The sequence below is a fragment of the Equus caballus genome, chromosome 12, assembly GCF_041296265.1.
Source record: "Equus caballus isolate H_3958 breed thoroughbred chromosome 12, TB-T2T, whole genome shotgun sequence".
Classification (NCBI taxonomy): Eukaryota; Metazoa; Chordata; class Mammalia; order Perissodactyla; family Equidae; genus Equus; species Equus caballus.
The window spans coordinates 10,782,269-10,802,572 of record NC_091695.1 but is presented as its reverse complement, the minus strand read 5'-3'; the positions used below and the strand labels follow the sequence as shown (position 1 = coordinate 10,802,572).

Below are 20,304 nucleotides of genomic sequence, written 5' to 3'. Positions count from 1 at the left end.
AAAAGGAGAACATTTGAAGTCTTTGGGTAACGTCTACAATGTGACTGTTAGCTGGTGTCTGGTAAGTGTGTACATCTCAACGCACGGTCCTTTTCAGCAGCGAATTCAGAAGTGTTAGCGTGTCTTGGTGAGTGAGACCCTGCAGCTCCCAGTGGAGTGTAAGAGGGAGGGTTTAGCTGCTGTTATATCTAAAGGTAAGAGAATGCAATTTCCAAATAACTGTGCGTTCTTGGGCGTATAGTGTAGAAGTGAATGATTGGTTTTCATAGCATAGTGTGGGAAGTGATGTAGCAGTTTCTTCATGCTAGACATGTTGTTTTCTTTAAAGTTTGCTACCTTCACTTACGTTGTGATTGGTGCTGTTTGTTTTGTTTTTTTGCAAGTATCAAGCAGTTCAGAGAGTTAACATCCTAGCCTCAACTCTGCAGTCAATTCAAAAATGAGAATCTTCCCTAGATGGTTATTTCCACTTCGCAGTATCTGGTAAAAAAAGACTAGCGATGTTGCTAGTTGTTTAATAAATGTCATGTTGCTGCCAGCCTTGCAGAGGGTTCTGACTTTGCCCAGCACGGAGGACTAGGATACTCTGTGACTCATCCTTAGGAGAAGAGTTGAGGTGTTTGTGTACATTGGAGACAGTGGGGCCCTGAAGAAAAGGAAGCGTGATGAATTTCCCACCCATTAAGATACGGAAATTCTCATGGAGATATCAGTCCCCCCTCAGCTCTGTGCTTTGTCATAGCCCGTTGTTTGTTGCTAAGAAGCAACGTAAGATTTGCTTCTTTCAAATCTGTGTTTTAGGTATGTTTCTTCATGTTATCTACATAGTGCTTCTTCCTCTAACCGCCAATCTAGTAATGATTCAACTCCTTCTCAATTATACATCTTTGGGGTCCTCTATAGATAATATTTTTAAATTTCCTTTCTACATGCATTTTCAAATGCATTTGTTAGAGACAAGATAGATTAATTCTACATTCTGTTCTCGAAGAACCGTCTTCTTAAATGTAAAGACTAGAGCCCAATAGAAGTGTGTACATTCCTTCTCATTGGGTACGTTCTTGTTTATCTACTAAGGAACCTGTAATCAACCACTAGCATCTAAACTTGCTTTCTCCATTTCTCCAAAGTAATCATTTTTAATTATTATTGATAGCCTATATTTAATTATTTTTGTTGCAAAAAAAATTTCCTTGGATTTAGCATTGCTCAAAATGTACACTCGCCCAGATTTGACGTTGTCTTCTGTTTGTGTCTTCTCCGCTTTCTCTATTTACTGCTCTCCTCTGTTTATGTATTTTTTTTTAACTTCCACTAATTTTGCTTGTTAATACTCTGTAAGAAATGTTATAGTTCTTTTGCCGATGCATCTTCTATCTCCTGAAATAGCTATATAACTTCTTAAAGAATTTAACTTTTTAGGGGCCAGCCCCATGGCCGAGTGGTTACGTTCATGCACTCCACTTTGGTGGCCCAGGGTTTCGCCGTTCGGATCCTGGGCACAAGCATGGCACCGCTCATCAGGCCATGCTGAGGCAGCGTCCCACATAGCAGAGCCAGAAGGACCTACAACTGGAACATACAACTATGTACTGGGGGCTTTGGGGAGAAGAAGAAGAAGAAGGAAAAAAGAAGATTAGCAACAGACGTTAGCTCAGGTGCCAATCTTTAAAAAAAAAAAGAATTTAACATTTTAATATTATGTCACAACATCCAATACAATACTGTATACTCTGCAGGTATATTCAGTGAATATTATCTTCAGACGTTATACTGCCTGCCACCCTATTTATGGCCCTAGCATCCTTTCAGATCTAAGATGAGCTAGTGATTAGCGAGGTGCAGGCAACACAGCAATAAGTTGATAGCTGTGGACGATGCAGAGGATGTTCTGACTACCTCTTCTAATGCTGCTTTAAATTTGTGTGCTAATCACACAGATGGAAACCCGTGTGTGAGTAAGTTGCCAGTCTTTAACAAAGACGACCAGAATGGTTTGTATTCGCGGTTTATGCTCTTTTCCTCTGGGATTCAGCAGTCTTTTTAGCCTCTCTCCACAGTAGTCCATGTACATTCCCGGGCAGCAGGCTGCTTGCTGCTGATGGTGCTAAAATGGTTTGATAGAGTAAAACTGCGCTGCCACCTTCCTCACGAGCCCAGTTCAGACATGACCTGTTTGCACGTAGGCCTGTGGTGTATCATTTTTTGGCACAAGAGCGGTAGAATAAGGTCTGACTCTGGCTGACTGAACTGGCAGTTTCCGATTCCCGTAAGAGGACCTATTGCTGGTGCAAGAGGAATGAGTCTGCAGCGTGCGGCCGGTCTGCCCAGCAGCAAGCTGATGGGTGACACAAGCAGCGTATAAACAGATGGCCCAGCAACGAGCCAGGCGACAGGTCCCAAGCAGGCAGAGTGGCTTTTGCCTCATTCTTAACATGGTTACAGAGAGTGGAATTTTAGTTTACCACTCGTAACACTGAAAAACAGGGACTTAGCGAAAGAAATTCTGTCCATTGGGAAATGAAAAATATGCATCAGTAGAGGAGAAATGTGACTGTCGTTGGATCTGGACACTGGCAAACCAGCGCCGTCAGGAGCGCTCCCTCGAGGCACGGGCTCGCTTTGTCCTCTGGGGTCTCGTCATTCAGCTTCATTATGCTGAATGCTTCAGCGTGTCACGTGCAGCAAGAAAATATTAAAATTACGTCTTCAATATTGGCTTTTAAAGAATTATGAACTATTTCGTTGCAAGCACAAATCAGATATTTGGGGCAAGAAAAGCATTTTTAAAAAGGATACCATGGTAGTAAGGGTCATAAAATCATACAGTAATAGAGGTTGGAAAGGTGTTAAGCAAAAGAAAAATATTAATGGAAAAATCCTTCAGGTTCATGCATAAGGCGTGGAAAAAAGGAAGAGCCTAGTAGAATTCCCAGATCTAATCATCCATCTTCAAAATGTAAATGTAAACAATCATTTCTCTGCCAAACTCTTTCAGAAGTACTAAGCATCTCGTTAATTTTCAGAACTAAGATTTGCTGTAGTTTTATATCTCTAGAAAAGTGTTTTAAATATGACATTTGATGAAGGAAATGCTGTACCACTTGAGTTCCCATATTTTAATTCTCCAGTTGTCGAACTATGCTTCCCGTCGCCCAGCATCCTTAGTGTATCATTTCCCAAAGGCAGTGAGTGAGTAGCCTTGTCAGGTTGTCAGGGTACCTGTTGACCTTCCTTACATTGCTGTGGTCTGGGATGTACCCAGAGGCACAAACCACCGTGGTGGGAACCTTCTTCTGAAATATTGTGAGGGACGTAATTGCCATTGGTTAAGGCAAAGGTATAAATATAGCTACCGTTTGTTTCCCAAATAATTGGGATCCTATTCAGGATTAATTGTGCCAGCACCTGCTTCCCAAATTGGCTTTTGTCTTATCTGCTCAAGCATGGAACACCTAGCCTTTTGCCCAGGGTAGAAAAAGCACTAATTTACCTTTGCTCATATGGAAAGTAGTGTGCCTAGCATTGCATTAAAAACTCCAGGAGAATGCATTATTAATGGAATAGGTCTCTCTCTCTCTCAAAAAAGGAAGTCATTTATGTGGCCGCTGTCCAGAAGAATAGAGATAGACCTAGCGTGAGTTCTTAACCAATTTTTTTAAAATGAGTTACTAAGAGATAGGTAAGGAGAAATACTTTAGCGAGTGAATTACCGTCACAACATGCAGCTTGTAGACACCAATGTGATCTAATTGTAATATAGATCACCCTGTAATTGTGTCACCCTGTAAGCTGTAGTATAGTGAGTACATTTCTTACAGGATACCCCATTATCAAAGGTTGGAAAAATAATAATAAATTTGGAGTTTTAATATTGGAAAGATTCCCAGAAGATTTTCTGATCACTTTTGGTTTAAATGAGCTCCTGTCATCTGTTTGCTGGTCTCCAGCTTTGCATTTTGGGTTGTTTTTGTCTACACACGTATAATTGAGCTGCTTGCATGTGCCAGCAAGTGAAGGGGCTGCGGAGCCGTGTCCGCTCCTGCGGAGTCTGTGGTCTTGAAGTGTTACTTTCTTGCCCGTGCTGGCCTTGCAGCCTCTCTCGAGCCTTATCAAATGCAGCCGGTTGGTGCTGCTGGTATGAAAGCACAGGGGAGCTCTCATGCGGAAGGTTAATGGAGTGTAATTATAAAGAAAAATGAACTGCTCAGCCACTCTATCTCGCTCCACCTGCACCAAGAGTGACAAGTGCTCTGATCTTTTATAAACCCTGGAGCAGAGGTTCAACCATCTAAAATTATGACAGTATAACTGTCTCCCAAACAAACACCCTGTGAAGTATAGGTTTGCACCCCGGCGGGGAGTGACCCCTTCCTGTTGCAGGGAGTCTTGGTTAGGGAAGAGCACTGCAACCGCCAAGAAATGCCGCTTGTTAAACATCATACCTCTGTGTCACTTTTTCTTTTCCACTCAATTTGCTCCATTTTCTTTTCCTGAAGATGCTTTCTGCCCTCTGATTAGAGGCACAGCTAATGGCCTGCACACGAGTAGGTCCATTCCCCTGTATCCATCAGACAGCAAATATCCTTGCTTTCTCCAAGCAGGTCCGGCGCACTTGCCCTCACAGCCATCCTTAAATCAACTGGGTTCTTTTAAAGCGGGTGGAAACAATTGTCTGTCCTTGTTCTCAGCATCTAAGCAGAGTAGGCTGTAGGAAGCTCAAGTACCATCAGGCAGGTCTTTTTCCAGGATCTACCTGCAGCGTAGAGATTACACACATTTCTATGGGCTCAAGACGGAGTTAGATCCTTACATCCTTTGGTGGAAAATATCACAAGAAATATTGAGTAAGGAAAATTGCAGCTGGCGGGGGGACAAGGACAGAGAAGGACCAAGGAGACATTTAAAGGGTGTGATGACTACACCAATCTGTGTCACTGGTGTGTCACATTGCCAGTGAATGTTGCAAAGTCGTCCTGCTGCTGGCGCATCCGCAGGGTAAGTGGAGCTGGCTTGCAGAGCTGGGTGGACTTAGCGCTTTTGCCAGCTCAGCACAGATTTGAATAAGGTGTTGCAGGATGAGGCCACAGCAGCACACCCCCTGACATCTTGTTCTTCCCACGTCTGAAACATAACCCCTCTCTGCGAGACTGTGCTGCCTGCTGAGATAAGTAAACTCAGCCTCACATACGTTGGGCCCGTGGAGACTAAGCAGAAGTGATGGCTGTGTCACTTGCACAGCAGTCGTATTGACTGAGCCCTGGTCTTGTGTGATGGGTGGGGGAGGAGCGGCCAGGATTCCTAGAAGCAGTTCTGAAAGTGGGGAGGCTGATTTTCAAACCTCTCCGTGTGGTTTATAATGTTATCTCCCCAACTCCTTTGCCTATGGGTTTTGATCATCTGTGCTCTATTTTAAAAGCAAAATAGCTGTATCGTTTTTATGGCAGTAAGGAAAATCTGTTAGTGAATAAAAATTTTAAACCCAGCTTTATATTAGTGGCTGGTATGTAAAGTTTGCTGTGATTTACTCCTTTAAAAACCCACTGGAACCCGACATTTTACCAGGCTAAATGTTGGCAGCATCCATTCCATTTATTAAATTGAAGTCATTGTTCCAGAATTGAAGTTTTTGGCTGGCGGTGGAAGGTTAGCAACAGAATCTTAAAATTGTCCATCATACTCCTTAGACGAGGAGACGTAGTGTTCTTGTTGGATTTGCTCCAGCATGAATCCCTGCTCAGCTGCCATAGAGAATATCTTTGATGACAGTCCCTCTGGCATTTTGGAGCAAGTTTTCCAGCACTGCCCAGGCCCTTTAGGAACATTCCCAACCCTTCCAAGTGCTCAGAGCAGTTGATAGGAAATTTGCCTCAGGATGGGCGCCATCAGTGTAATTTCCTCCAGACTCATCTCTCGAGCTGTCCGGGCCTCATCCCTGGGTGTCCGTTTCCCATCTCGACGGCATCCTCTGCCCCCTCTCCTCTCGTTTCCCATCTCGACGGCATCCTCTGCATCCTCTGCCTCCTCTCCTCGAGTTTCCCATCTCAACGGCATCCTGGGCATCCTCTGCCTCCTCTCCTCGCGTTTCCCATCTCTACGGCATCCTCTGCCTCCTCTCCTCGCGTTTCCCATCTCAACAGCATCCTCTGCCTCCTCTCCTCGAGTTTCCCATCTGGACGGCATCCTCTGCATCCTCTGCCTCCTCTCCTCGCGTTTCCCATCTCTACGGCATCCTCTGCCTCCTCTCCTCGCGTTTCCCATCTCAACAGCATCCTCTGCCTCCTCTCCTCGAGTTTCCCATCTCGACGGCATCCTCTGCCTCCTCTCCTCGAGTTTCCCATCTGGACGGCATCCTCTGCATCCTCTGCCTCCTCTCCTCGCGTTTCCCATCTCTACGGCATCCTCTGCCTCCTCTCCTCGCGTTTCCCATCTCGACGGCATCCCCTGCCTCCTCTCCGGGTTGGCCCCTTCAATTTGTTGCACAAGTTACTCTTGTTCCTTGGCTCCCAACAGCCTGTCTTTGTTTCCTGGCACTTTGCTCTGTCTAGAGACTGATGTCCAGTGAGGGACATCTCTCCCCTTGGCCGGCTCCCCACTCCAGTGTACTCTACGTTCAGTCAGTCCGCTTGGCCATCACCCAGCCTCCCGTCAGCCCCAGAAGTGTTGGCTCAGACAAATGAGCTCCAGCTCTTTGTTCCATGAACAGAGCTTCATTCAAACCGGATTTCCAGAGGATGGGCCTCCATATTCTAGTGTCTGTTTCACCGTTAGGTAACTGTGTAACTTTTGGTTGGTCATCAGTCACCACATGCCTCAGTTTGCCTATCTGAATCCATGACAGTTGCCTTAATCCACCCCACACAGTTGTGAGAATCTCATTTGATAAGAGAGTGTGAAAATCAAATAATCCATATGTTTATAACATGAATTCCTTTTTCCTTAATCATATAAATTCAGTGATTTTGAAAAATCCGAGTACTCAGGAACGAGAACCAGTTAAGTGCAGATGTTTCTAGTGTCCTGGTCAGATTCCAAGAGTCTGATGATTCCGTTTTGCTCACTGCGATTCTCTGGACAGCGTCAACAAGGTGCCTTTCATTTTTCTGGCCTCGACAGTGCGGCTGTTTGAACGGCGGCTCTCTTCCGCCCTGGAGGCAGCCGTGGTGCAGAGCTAGAGAAACTGACCCCAGTTCATCCTTCCGTCGGTGGCACGTGACGAGCAGGGGGTTCATTCCCTCTCAGGGACTTGAAGCTATTTTGATAAAGTCGGCACAGTCCTGGAGCATGTTGTTACTAAATTTTTCATTCTTTTATATTTTGTGTATAATTGTCTCTCTTCTATATTGAAATGTTTTCTCTCACCATGTTCTTCTCAGTATCCGTTGCTGACTTGCTTTTTATGTGTGCACTTGTTCCTGCTAAGGTCATACCCAGCCCCTTCACCATGCTAAGATTTTGATTAACCAGAAAGCCATTTGAATTTTCTGGTTATCTGAAATCTCTTTTGACTCATCTGCTATTGTTGAGAAATGTTGTAAGTAGTGGGTGGTTCCTCTCCTGGTAACCACAGTTCAGTGAGTGTAGGTACTGTGTAGGGGTTGAAAACCGGTAGCCCATGGGCTGAATATAACCAGCAAAGATACTTCGACTCCTGATGTTAAAGCAGTTCTTACATTAGTGCCTGCACACAGGGCGCTCCCTCCAGTCGACCTTAGTCTGCATCACTCCCTGTCATCTCATGGCTGGCTTGCCTCATCCACGTGCGTTACCTGCCTGACACGTTTATGTGAATTTTCAATACCTGAATGAAACTATTTTTCAATGATCGAGTTTCTTTGTAGGTGTCAGGATCATCATTATTATTAGTTTTCTGGGTATAGTGCTTACAGAGGTAGAAAGTATAGATCAAGAGATTGTATTCTTGCCATTCAGCGATTCATAGAATTTTAAGCAGAAGAGAATGTTGGAGACTAAGTGGAGAAGCTGAGACCAAGATCAGGTAAATAATTTGTCCGAAGTCACAAGCCTAGCTTAGTGACATATATAGCACTAGAATACAGATTTCTTGACCCTTGGGATTGTTTCTGCTGCACAATACTGCCTTTCTACTTATTTTTCCTAAAAGCAGAATGGAGGGAGGAGATATATATATAAAATTAAGAGTTTTTACTGGGTTTGCTATATTATGTAGCATGTAAATGTGAAGGCTCCAAGTCCTTATCAGCAAGTAAAATAATGGGGGGGTGGGGCTGGCTCCGTGGCCGAGTGGTTAAGTTCGCGCACTCTGCTTCGGCCGCCCAGGGTTTCACCAGTGCAAATCCTGGGCGTGAACATGGCACTGCTCATCAGGCCATGTTGAGGTGGCGTCCCACATAGCTCAACCAGAGGCACTTACAACTAGAATCTACAACTATGTACTGGGGGGCTTTGGGGAGAATAATAAAAAAAAGATGGGCAACAGTGGTTAGCTCAGGTGCCAATCTTTAAAATAAATAAATAATGGCGCATGGAGGGTGCGAGGGGATAAGAAGTCAGATGTGAGGAACTAGAACTGTGAAGTCTGCCCCTACCGCTGACTCGAGACCTTGTGTCAAGTCCCTTAGATGCTCAGAGCCTCACTGTCCCATCTGGCAGGTGATATCTGTCTGATGTTATTGCCCTGGTTTTTATTGTGGCCATCACAGAACTCACCAGCTGCCGCATTCGACTGTCTGAAAATTGAGAGACCACTCTGGTATATTCAGACAGTGGAATATAACTCAGTGCTAAAAACAGTGAGCTATCGAGCCGTGAAAAGACATGGAAGAACCTTAAAATGCATGTTACTCAGCGAAGGAAGCCAATCTGAAAAGTCCACCTACTGTATGTTTCCAACTATTGGACATTCTGGAAAAGGCAAAATTATGGCGACAATAAAGTGACCAGTGGTTGCCGTGGGTTGGGGGGAGTGAGGATGAATAGACAGAGTGCAGAGGACTTTCAGGGCCGTCACCTATTCCGTATGCTACTACAGTGGTGGATACGTGTCATTATACATTTGTCAAAACCCATAGCATGTGCAGCCTCAAGAGTGAATCCTAGTGTAACTTTGGATTTGGGGTGATAATGATCTGTCAGTATAGGTTTGTCAGTTTTAACAAATGTACATTCTGATGCGGATGTGCATAGTGAGGAACACTGTACGTGGGGTGCAGGGGGAGTGGGAATTCTCTGTCCTTGCCACTCAATTTTACTGCGAACTTAAAACTACTCTAAAAAATAAAGACTTTTTTAAGAAAATCGAGAAACTAATCGTATGTTTAGTACAGTGCGCTTTTCTCTCTGACCCTGCACCTCAGTCATTTTGTCGGATGTGGAAGCTGGAGAAGAGTATAGTAAAGGAATGAGCTCCACCTCCAGTACTAAGAAGTATGCTAAAGGAAGATAAAAATAACAAATCACTTTTACTGAGGCCATTCCATCTTTTGTAAAACTTGGAGTGTTTGTGCGTGTGTGTGTGTAAAGACTTTAAATATTCATATGGAGATTTGTGGATTGGAGTTAGTGATTTTCATAGCCTGTGAAAAGTGTTTTTCTTCACACTGAAGATTTAATAAATACTTTAATTTGTAACCAAACGCTTTTTATTCATTAAGAGATTATTCACGCTTTCTTCTATATTGGTGAACCTCTCTCTTGAATAAAATTTCTAGTGTTGACAATTTAAAACAAAAAAGCAACCCTGCTTTGAAATTCTGAAAGATGAGTTCGGATTTCTTCCATCTCTGATGCAGAAAACTCAGTCTACATGCGGAGCCGTGCGCATCATCCTTTGTCACGTGTCTTGGCAGATCCAATCCCTTGCAGTGAACCATCCCTCATCTTGGCAGCCTACGTAGCTGATGGAATTGCTTCCTCTGTGTTGTTTTATGTGGGGTCTTGTCAGAAAGGAAATTTGTAACACTGTTCATTTTTTTCCTGAAGTCATTGTAGCAAATCCTTGGTGATAAATTAAACTACTGAAATAGTGGATACTTTGTGAAATTAAGAAATACTCATTCAGTAGCTTTGGAATCTTATTAAATCTATGTGTTTATGCTATTACGGTCGATGATAAAAATTATGTTTTTAAGCATCAAGAGTGTTGTTCACGGTGTACTTTTGTTAGAATACTTCCTGATTCAAAACGTCAGTGTTCAGTGATTTATAAGACTTACTTTTGTTTTAATGTAAGGAGAATATTACGTTTTATCATAGAATATTTTCTACCTGATGTATCCTGTCTGACTCGATATATCAATTCTAATACTATTGTCTGTCTTTTTCTCTGTTTTAAGAAAAAACTACAGAAGTGAGGATTGTTCAAAGATATCCTTGCCTTTGGAAAGGATTGATCCATGTCTTAGTACATGTATTCTGCATAGAATTTGGTTAAATGTTCTGTTATATTTACCTCTTCCTGATTCTGTCTAGCATTTCTGTGAAAAGAGGGCTTCCTACATGAGCTCAGATTGTACCCAGGGCTGCGAGTAGGCAAACAACCTGTTTTATTTGCGCAGTATTCCATAAAATGATGGAGGTTTTTGGTTTTGTTCCCCATTTTAGGATCATTATTGTGCTTAAATTGTATTTTCATATCCAGCTTGTCAGGGACAGCTCCTGTGCAGCCATCTCCAATCGTAATTCTTCAGTGAGGAAAGCCACCGCAGCTTCAGGGCAGAGCAGGGAGAGAATTCCTGTCGTGTATGGGACAGCCTGACATTAACAGGGCAGTGCTGCCGTTTAAGTTGTGGGTGGAGCTGTGGAATGATGAACGACAAGCTGCTGGTGTGTGCAGGTCGGTAGCAGATACTTATAGAGGGGCATGCATTGTGCTGAACTGGAGCTTCATTTACCAATTCAGAGCCTCTGCATCGTATCTCATTATAGTACAAACACAGCAATTCAGGCACTTTTGTATATTAGCAAGCAGCTAAATTGTGCAGATTATAAATGGTTATGTTTTTTTCTGCTGTCCTCATTGCTGTATCTAGGGTCTTTGCTGGTCAGGTTACATTTAAATTGCACATCTATTTTATGCATTCAGAAAATGGCCCTGAACCACCATGGAGGTATAGGAAATCGGGGCCGTACCTAGATTTCTACACAAGGAAATATTCTCTCATGTGTTTAATTTCTGAGATAAAAAGACAACAGGTAGCATTCTCTTTCTTAATCCTGTACTTCTTTTGGTGACTCTCTTTTTTTAAGAGAAAACAAAACGTAGTTTAAACTAACATAAAAATGTTTGGCTAGGTGTTAAAAATCAAGTGATTGAAATATAATTGACATTGGAAGTAAAACTCACATTTAATTAGCTGTTGCACTGAGTTAAAAATTCATATAGACGAATTGTGTTATTCACTGGTTATCATCCCTATTTTCGCTGTGCCCTCAGTAGTTTCTGAGCGCTCTCCACCATTACTGCATTGGATTCTCAACGTTTTTCTGCAGCAAGCAGGACGGTATAGCTTAGTGCTTCAAAGAAACGTACAGAACTTAAATGGCAGCCAGCTGGGTTCTGGTTTTGCCTGCTTTGGTCTTTTATTATAGAGAAATAATTACAACCACCGTTCCCAGCATGCACTTCTCTGTCTTCGTCTGTCTCTGTAGTTATACTATTTTGCTCTAGCATCTGGGCATTTTACATATTGGAGAACCGTTGTTCTGCAGGGGACCACATCTCTCTTGAGTACAACAGCTACACTCCTGTTTGATGCAAATTAAAGGCAGTCCCCAGGTTCTTAGAAGGGTCCCTAGGTTTAGGCAAAGTTTGACTATAGCGCAGTCTTAGCAGTCTTTTATAGCCATGCATAAGGAGCTGGAGGAAGGTAGGGTCGAGTTTACCTGTTAGAGCATTGAAGGAGCTAAATAAGAAATACGTAAACTGCATTTCAATCAGGCTGCAAATAAAGGGTCTGATCCCCTGTGGAGATGAACTATGAATCCCATTGATAGGAATGAAAGGTCCAGTCTCCTGTGGAGGTGGGATGTAAAACCTATTGATGTAAATATCAGCGTGTGTGTGTGTGTCTGTGTGTTTTGAAGGAAGAGTAAATCCCAAAGAATATTTTTTTAGTTGAAAAAGTAAGCCAGGGTCTAATCAGTACCATGACATATGCATTCTCCACCATCTGTTAAGCATCCATGCAGAGAATTTTATCAGAAGAAAACTTTAATAACTGCAACTGCCGCTGTTCCTTTATTCATTTATATTGTACTGCACAGATTCCAGGACACCTTGCAGAACTATAAAATAATAATCTATGTTCCCAACTCTGAGAACAAACAAGTCCTCTTTAGTAGACAACATACGCTTCACTGTATAAGATGAGGCTGTAGATACTGCTGTCAGACAGGTGGTATTTTTAAAGGGTGGATCCCTTTTAAAAAGGTTTTAAAAGGTTAGAAGCTGCTTGTCTAATTTTGACCCCGAAACTGAATGTGGGAGAGTTTGAGGAAAACCTTCTAGTGCCTTACAAAACAAATAAACGTAATTATTTTTAGCTAAGTATATTTTTATAGCTGTTGCCACCAATATTCCTCCTCCGCCTCCTCCTCTGTCAGAATTCTGTCCTGTGTGTCTCCCCTGGAGCATTCCGCCTCGTAACTTGAGTGCATATTCACCCATTGAATTTCACTTATTGCATTGAGAAGGGGCTTATTTTGAGTTTATTGCTTATTTCCCCTGTGTTTTTGTTCATAAAATGGTGGAATCTTCGCTTAATTTTCTTTTTCCTTTAAACAACACATACCTTTTACTCTGGATTGTAGTTTGGTCATTAATGTTATGCCGGCAACATGTACCCTGTTCTTTAGAGGATCGTTATGTGGCAGATTCTGAAGACTGTCATCAGATCCCCTTCCGCTGTCTTCAGTGTCGATGAATAGTAGTGTTGCTTACACATGCAGGGGTTGGATTTCAGCTGGACAGTAGAGAGGGGTTTTTCCCTCCTTTTTAAGTAGATTCTAACTTCATCAACAAACGTGAATTTCTCCACGTTAATTTTTCTGCACACAAAAATTTAGTATCCGTGGTGTTTCATCTGAGCAATTGGTGAGTCTCAGACCTGGAAAGATTTCTCACTGCGTTTTAAGTATGAAGATGGGTAAGATTTGTTCTTGATTTCCTGGATTTGTGGAAAGTTGAGAATCTCTCTCAGCCTCTGGTATGAAGGGTGAAGTTTGTATTTTCAAATTGTATGGTTGGTTTTTGGAGGAAAAAAGGATAATTTTTCAAGGCAATACTATGTAAGAAAATATCTGAGTGGATGTTGCCCTTGTGTAATTGCCATAAAACAGATAATGACGAATAGAACACAGGCAAGTTGAGTGACTGACTGGAAAAGGAGAGACTTGAAGGTACCAAGATCCGTTTGTGGAGGGCGTGGCCTTGTGCGTGGAGTTCCTTTGAGAGAAGCTTTCCAAAATTTCTGTGAGAATTTGGTGGAATAAACTGGTGGCTTGATTGGAGGGGTGGGGGCTGTCCTTACGTCTCTCCACGCCCCTTTCTGTATTGACCGAGGCCTTGGAACTTGAAAGGCTTGACTTAGATAGCAGAAAAATGAACCCGATTTTCTGTTCAGTTGGACCTATAAATTCCTGCGTTTTTCTTTGGGGTCCGTCTCGCTGTGGTGTGAACACGTTGATAGTATTGCTGAATGTCACAATGTTGATCACAGTGACTACCTGTCTCCAAATCTGTGTCTTGAAGTGTCAGAGGCTCTGTGAACTCTTCTGCCTGAACAAGCCCTGATGAAACCTGGTGACGCGAATGTCAGGGGAATCTGAGGCTGGGAGTGACATGCTGGGTTTAAGGAGCAGCTTGTGACAGATGGATTGAAGGGGGCGGGACTAGCCATCCTGGACGCCTGGCGCATTGGCCTATTGTGATTGGAAAATATATTAAGGAGAGAAGATGATAAGTTATTAACTATTTCTCTGTGCCTTCTGCCTTCGTTCTTTCCTACTTTTCCTTTTTCATTTATTTCATTTTTTCCCCTCTTTTAATTCTCATTAACTTATTAGTGAATGGCGAGCGGCCAGTTTGTGAAACTTAGCCTTTTCTCAAAGCTTCAGGATAATGTTCCAAGATAATCAGCTATGTTTAAAGGTCCCCTTTATATATGAATAACATTGAAAGTATCAAATTGGTCATGCCAGTACAGCCTGCATTAATGACCAGCAGAACCCATGATTTCTTTAAGACACATAATAGTAAAAGTAGAGGCTCCCTTCCCCTGGAGACGAGAGGATACTTAAGAACTTTGCTTGACGCCACGCAACTGAGATTTATGAAATATTCCAGCTGTATTCTCTCACTGCCACCCAGAACTGGTACTGACCGAGATCGGCATCCTGCTGGAGTTAATCTGACTGTTGCGTTTGGCGGAGCTGCGAGACTGAACTAGAACAAGACCAGATTGCGGGAGTTAGAAAAGCCAGCCAGTGCGCAGGACAACTCTCGTAATCCTTAGAAACGTGTGTGGGGCCTCTGCACACCCCGGGAGCGCCTCCACTGCCCAGCGCACCTAACTGGGGACCGTTGGTTTTCACAGCGCAGTGCTAGATGTCTGAGCGACAGGAGACATCACTGCTTCCCTTAAAACTTGACTTTTAAAAAGATTTCGCAGGTGTGCGCAACTTCACGCTTGGTATCCTTTTACTCTTGTGGTGAACGCAGCAGCCCTCTGAAATACACCGGAGCCTTCTTTCGAAGAAAACTTTCCCCGGCTCATGTGATCTGACCCGCATCCAGTCTGCACAGCTCTCTCTCTCTTCCTTTTTCTTCCATTTTTTTCCCTCCTCTGAAGGACTAATATAAGTTTGCAAGTATTTGGATTGCCCGCCCCCGCAGGTTCCGCGCTTTGTTTCAGGCCCTGGGGAGGAACAGTTGTGAATGCGTGTGACTCACCGCCTCCCACTTTCCTGATGCCGGTTCTGGTTGGTCCTCACCTTGCTCCAGCCATATGGCTGCAGAGTACTCGAGCCCGCATCCTTTTCTTGTTCTTTCCCCTACCGTTCCCTTCTGTTGTACAGAACACTGGGAGTGGGCTCCGGGCTTTGTCTCCTGTTTCTGGTTTGGCCAGTCAGGCAGTAAGGAGGGGAGCACACTGTGTTTCCTAAGGACGGCTGTAGAGGAGAAAAACAGCCTGTCCTTTTGTGTCTGGGATAGTAATTACTTAGTTTGCTGTGCTGTTTCTGTTCAAAGTTTAGTTTTTGGCAGGTGTCGCATTTGTGTTGTCTTCTTTCCTCCTGGTGCTCACCTCCCCTTGACGGAAGCTGGGTTTTTTTGGTAAAGGCTCCTGGAGTCCCTTTCTCGGGCTGCTGACGCTGCCCTTCAGCTAGTTTGTTAACATGCTTGATTAATGCTGATGAATATGTTGGGGAGGGGGCCTGGAAGCGACTCTAAATGATGATTTGTTCAGGGTCTAAATGTTCCGGCAGTCACCAGGCAACATCTGCACGTGACACTCAAAATGCTGTGTAGCACCACTCCTGTTACTTTCCCTTCTCCCAAACTATACATATTAGTTCAATTACTCTGCCTTTCGCACTTGAGAAATAGGGTTTTGAAGACTTGAAAGTTAGTTTTTATAAGCATTTGATATTTTTATTAATTCGCATTTTTATTCTGCAGATGGTTTCTTCAAAGACTTTGGACTCTGCATCCTTTTTTTTTTTTTTTTAATATTTAACTGTTCAGAGAGGTAGTGCTAGCAGAGTATAAAGGATAGCAGAGCATAAAGGATAGCAGAGCCCCCCACATTGACCTTTATATGATATTTTCATTGTCTAAAAAGAATCAATAAAAATATAAAAAATTCTCTCAAGAATGTATTTTGTATTGACTTAAAAGCTCTTAAAAATCCATTTCGTAAGTATTTTTATGTGCCGGTGTGTTAAGCAGGTAACCTGCAGGTGTAGATCCTTTGGTGGGTGTGTGCAGTGAAGCTGGTTAGAGGCAAACGCTGGAATTTGAAAATCAACCTGGCCCTTAGGGTTTCGCTTGACCCTTTATTTACAGATCTTCATTCACTTCTTTCTCTCCATTCCAAATCTATATTAGAAAATAGCACTCTGTTGTTATCAGAAGTAACAAACGTTAGCTGGGGAACTGCCTTGAAGGTGTCTGAGAGGAAGGCTGCTCACGCTTCCTCCCAGCCATCGGGGCCGGAGAATCAGAACCACGTCTGCCGCCGACTGGTTATTCTGTATATATTCTCGAGCATGTGCTGGCCCTTGGTCCCATCACTTCACACAGCACATGAAGAGGACAAGGACGTTTACTCCGCCGCGTTGTTCTAGGCACAGAGTATAGTTGTGAACAAAATAAGTCCTTGCCCTCGTGGGGCTTACGTTCTGTTGAAATTTATTATGGTAGTGACGGTATCCAAATTCACCTTGTTCTTGGATTTGAACAAGACATGGAAAATTCAAGAAACCTTAGTTTTACATTTTCATCCCATGTAACTAAATCCCCACTCTGCCTAAACAAATGTATGCGTTTCCACAGATCCAGTCCTAGCAAAGAAGGTTTGCTCCTGAGTTACGCGTTTCAGTAATTTAGAATGTCTCCTGTGTATGTTGCATATTTCTGAAATCAAACTTTCTTTGTTTAAAAGTCTGCTTAATGTTTGAAACTGAGATACATACATGATGTTTGTTTGATTAACAAAAATCGGTATGGCTGGTATCTCTGTTATCAGATGCAGAAAGAAAAATGGCCAACAATAGGCCAGGCGTGGTTCTGAGGACTTTTACGTCTGGCAGCTTGTTTGGTTCTCGCAAGAACCCTCAGGATGTTGTTAATCACCTCCTTGTGCAGAACAGGGAATCGAGGCACGGTTAGGTTAAGTAACTCGACCTGAACTTTGAATTGAGGCGGTTGCTCTCAGAATCGTGTCTTCAGCGCTGCGCTGTGCCGCCCTTCCCGCCCAGCACACCGCTCTAATAACAGCAAGAAATCCGAGCTCTACCGTGCCATCCTGGTAGTTTTCCTTCTCGTCTCGTGGCTCAGTTTCCCTTTATTTACAAAACGTTTCTTATGGCATCAGTTTCTCATATGTCAAATCTGTAAATTTTAGATGTAACAAGTTTCAGGTTAAACTAGTAACAAAAAAGATATCAGAGGCATATAATTGCTGTATATTTTATACAGCTGATAGAACAATATTCTGATAGATTTTATTCCTTTTTGTCTTCATTTGGTAGAAAAGAGTAGTTGAACAGCTACGGAAGAACCTGATAGTAAAGCAAGAACAACCAGACAAGTTCCAGATACAGCCATTGCCGCAGTCTGAAGGCAAACTCCAAGCAGCACAGCAGCAGCCGCTGCAACAGCCGCAGTACCACCACCACCACGCACAGTCGGCCGCCCCCTCGCCCGGCCTGACCGCTTCCCAGGTAACAGTGTGGGTGGCGCGGCGCAGGCTCCGGCTGGCGGATCGATTTGTTGTTGGTCGAGTAGAACTGGGTCCTGATTCAGACTGTGCTAAACTCAGCTAGCGCTACACGAAAGTTATTTCAGTTATTCTCGTATACTGTAACTGGGATAAGAATCGCTTGAAATTCGTTGGCAGAAGGAAATAATATTGCCAAGGAGCAAAAGTTAATGATGTCTGAGGAAGAAGGGAAAGGAAGGCAGTGACAAAGAAAAATTGCTTCTCTGCATTCGAACAGATATCTAGTCTTACTTTGAGTTTCTGGAAGTATTTATTTGCAGTTGTCCTAAAGGTCTGTGTGACTCTGGCTCTTCTGGAATTGTTTTTCTGGAATTCTCTGCAATTAGGCATGGAGATATTTCAGGATCATTGCCCTTGGAACCAGGTAGAAAGAGGCCTTCGGAAGGATGATATATTTCCATTATTCATAGAAACAAAATATTCATTTTTAGGTCCATATTCATGAGAATATGAATCTCTTCTAATACACTGAAGGAAATCTGAAATGGAAGCTATGTCTGAGTGGAAGCTTAATAACATTCTGACGTGGTGGAGCTGTGCAAACATTTTTACTGAAAAGGGCGTTTAAACTAGCATATAATGTAAGGATAATTAGGCAATCAAGATACACAAAAACGACATATTTGGGAATGACATTCGGCTAGGAAAATTGTTCAGACTTGATCTCCATACGCTTAGATGTAATGTGGGCGTACTTTTAAAATGGGACAGCTGAGCAGTGCTTCTTGATCTTTGGGGGTCACAGACCCCTTTGAGGTTTTGTTCAAAGCTATGGATCCCCTCCCAGAAAAAAAATAGACATTCACACCTAATACACTCATTTTTGTACGTGATTTCAAGGACTTTGGGACCTTCTTGAAACCTAAGCGTGGACACCTCTCACCCGCCAACACCAAGTGTTCACAGTATCTTTATACAGAGAGAAAGAGATTACAGTTGACCTTGTTGTCACTGTTTATGGGCATTGGGCGGGTTCACATACAACATTTGGCAAGCGAAAATTGCATTACTTATAAAAAGGGTGAAGATCACTAAAGATAGTTAACATTTAATCGAGGTTACGGGCGCTCTCCTGTGTGCTTTACAAATATAACATACACAGTCCTCACCCCAACTGGAAGGAAGAAGGCGTTATTATTATCTCTGGTTTTTAGGAAAGAAAACTAAGGCCCAGAGAGATTAAGTCATTGCCTAAAATCATGTAGGTAGTATGTGGTGGAGCCAAGATTTGAAGCCAGATGTTCCGGCTGAAAAATCCATCCGTTCACTACTTTTCTGTACTGTCATGCAAACCAGTGAAAGAAATCCTGACATATGAATGCCAAAGAAGGGTCCCTGTTGTAAATCACAGAGCTGGGGCAGCCTACAGAACTTTCACCCTGATCTTCCCCCAAGGCTGTTTGGAAATCAGGCATTCAGGCTGACTTCTAAACCCCTGACCGGGACTCGTGTTTTTTCTGAAAGATCGCCCCTCCCATTACCTTTGCTGGAGTTTTAAACAGAGGAGGATAAGGTGGTTGTTTTTCTGAAGGTGCAGTTTGATGGAAAGTGTTTGCATGCAAGGAGTGTGTACAATTCACTCTTTCTTGGTATAGAAGAGTTTTCTCTCTCAGCCCATGGAAACTTTCTGGTCAGGTAACATTCCATGTCACACAAATCAGACAGAATACTTAGATAATACTTATAGTATCTGTGCTGTTTTGGGATGGTGATGGTGAGGGGCCTAGGCTGTCCCCAAAGCAGTGTTGCATGGCATCTCTCCATCTGGTAGCCCACCTGATATATTTAATTGATGTAGCCAAGCTTGTTTTATATTATTTTGCTTTGTTTAATGCAAATGTTTAATGTTAAAAGCCAAAAGACCCTCTAAGTTTTGGGGTTCTGTTTTTACAGTAAGCTGTCAATCAGTATTTATTGGGTGCTCTCCATGTGCTAGATGCTGGTATACAAAGAGGTGGTGATGGTCCCTGCCTAGAGTCTGTTTCTGCCTAGAATACCATGGGAATTACTTGCATTCATTTTGTAAATATTTGTTGAGTCTCTACTATATGTACACACTGTGCTAGGCAATGTAGAGGATAGATTCGCAAGTAAGACAGAATTTCTGTCTTCAAGAATTGAAAAATAAAAAATTTAGAGACGGAGAGGAAGATGCACACAGCTAACAGAGAAGAGTCAAATGAAAGTAGCAGTAAGAGCTGTGAACACATCAGAGGACAGAGTGATTTTGACTCGAGGGATCGGAGAGTGCTTCATAAAGGAGGGGCATTTGAGCAGGGCCGTGACCGATGAATGAGATTTCAGTGAGGGAGCAGAGCACGGAGAGCATCACGGGTGTCCAGACAGTGTGAACGAAAGTGTGGGGTCAGAAAGGTAAACGCGTGCCCTGGGAACAGCGAGGAGGCTGGAGCGTGGATTCCAGGAATCGAAGGAGAGGGAGATAAAGCCAGAAGGGTAGGAAGAGGCGACCTTGTGGGAGCCCTCCAAGGCATGACAAAACTTTTGGGGTTTTTGACAGTCACAGGGAGTCGTTAAGTTTCATGAGATCAAGGACAAATGGGCAGTTGTGTGTTGCATGTATCACGTATCTCAGTTCAGAAAGGAGTCAGTGTTACACAGCAGTCAGCGTGGGCAGGGAGGAGAAGCTAGGAAGAGAACGGTTTCATTCTAAGTCGGGTGATGAGCATACCAAGGCATGGGGGAGGGGGGACCAGTTCCCTTTACTTAGTTAACTCCAGCTCATGGCTTGTATGTATATTTTGAAATTTTTCCAATCTACCAGAAAAAAAAAAGAAAGAATAGAACAGTTGAATGCAGGTAT

The 20,304-nt window shown here is 43.2% G+C and overlaps 1 protein-coding gene across 50 annotated transcripts in view; it reads left to right on the top strand.

The window, feature by feature from the left end:
* The window catches only part of PHF21A (PHD finger protein 21A), a 173,959-nt gene that overhangs the window by 112,857 nt on the left and 40,798 nt on the right, over positions 1-20,304 (top strand). For all 50 annotated transcript variants that reach the window (XM_070229365.1, XM_070229379.1, XM_070229383.1 and 47 more), the window contains one exon: positions 17,233-17,424. In XM_070229365.1, the coding sequence (XP_070085466.1) occupies positions 17,233-17,424 (192 nt within the window). The remainder of the gene's footprint in view (positions 1-17,232; positions 17,425-20,304) is intronic.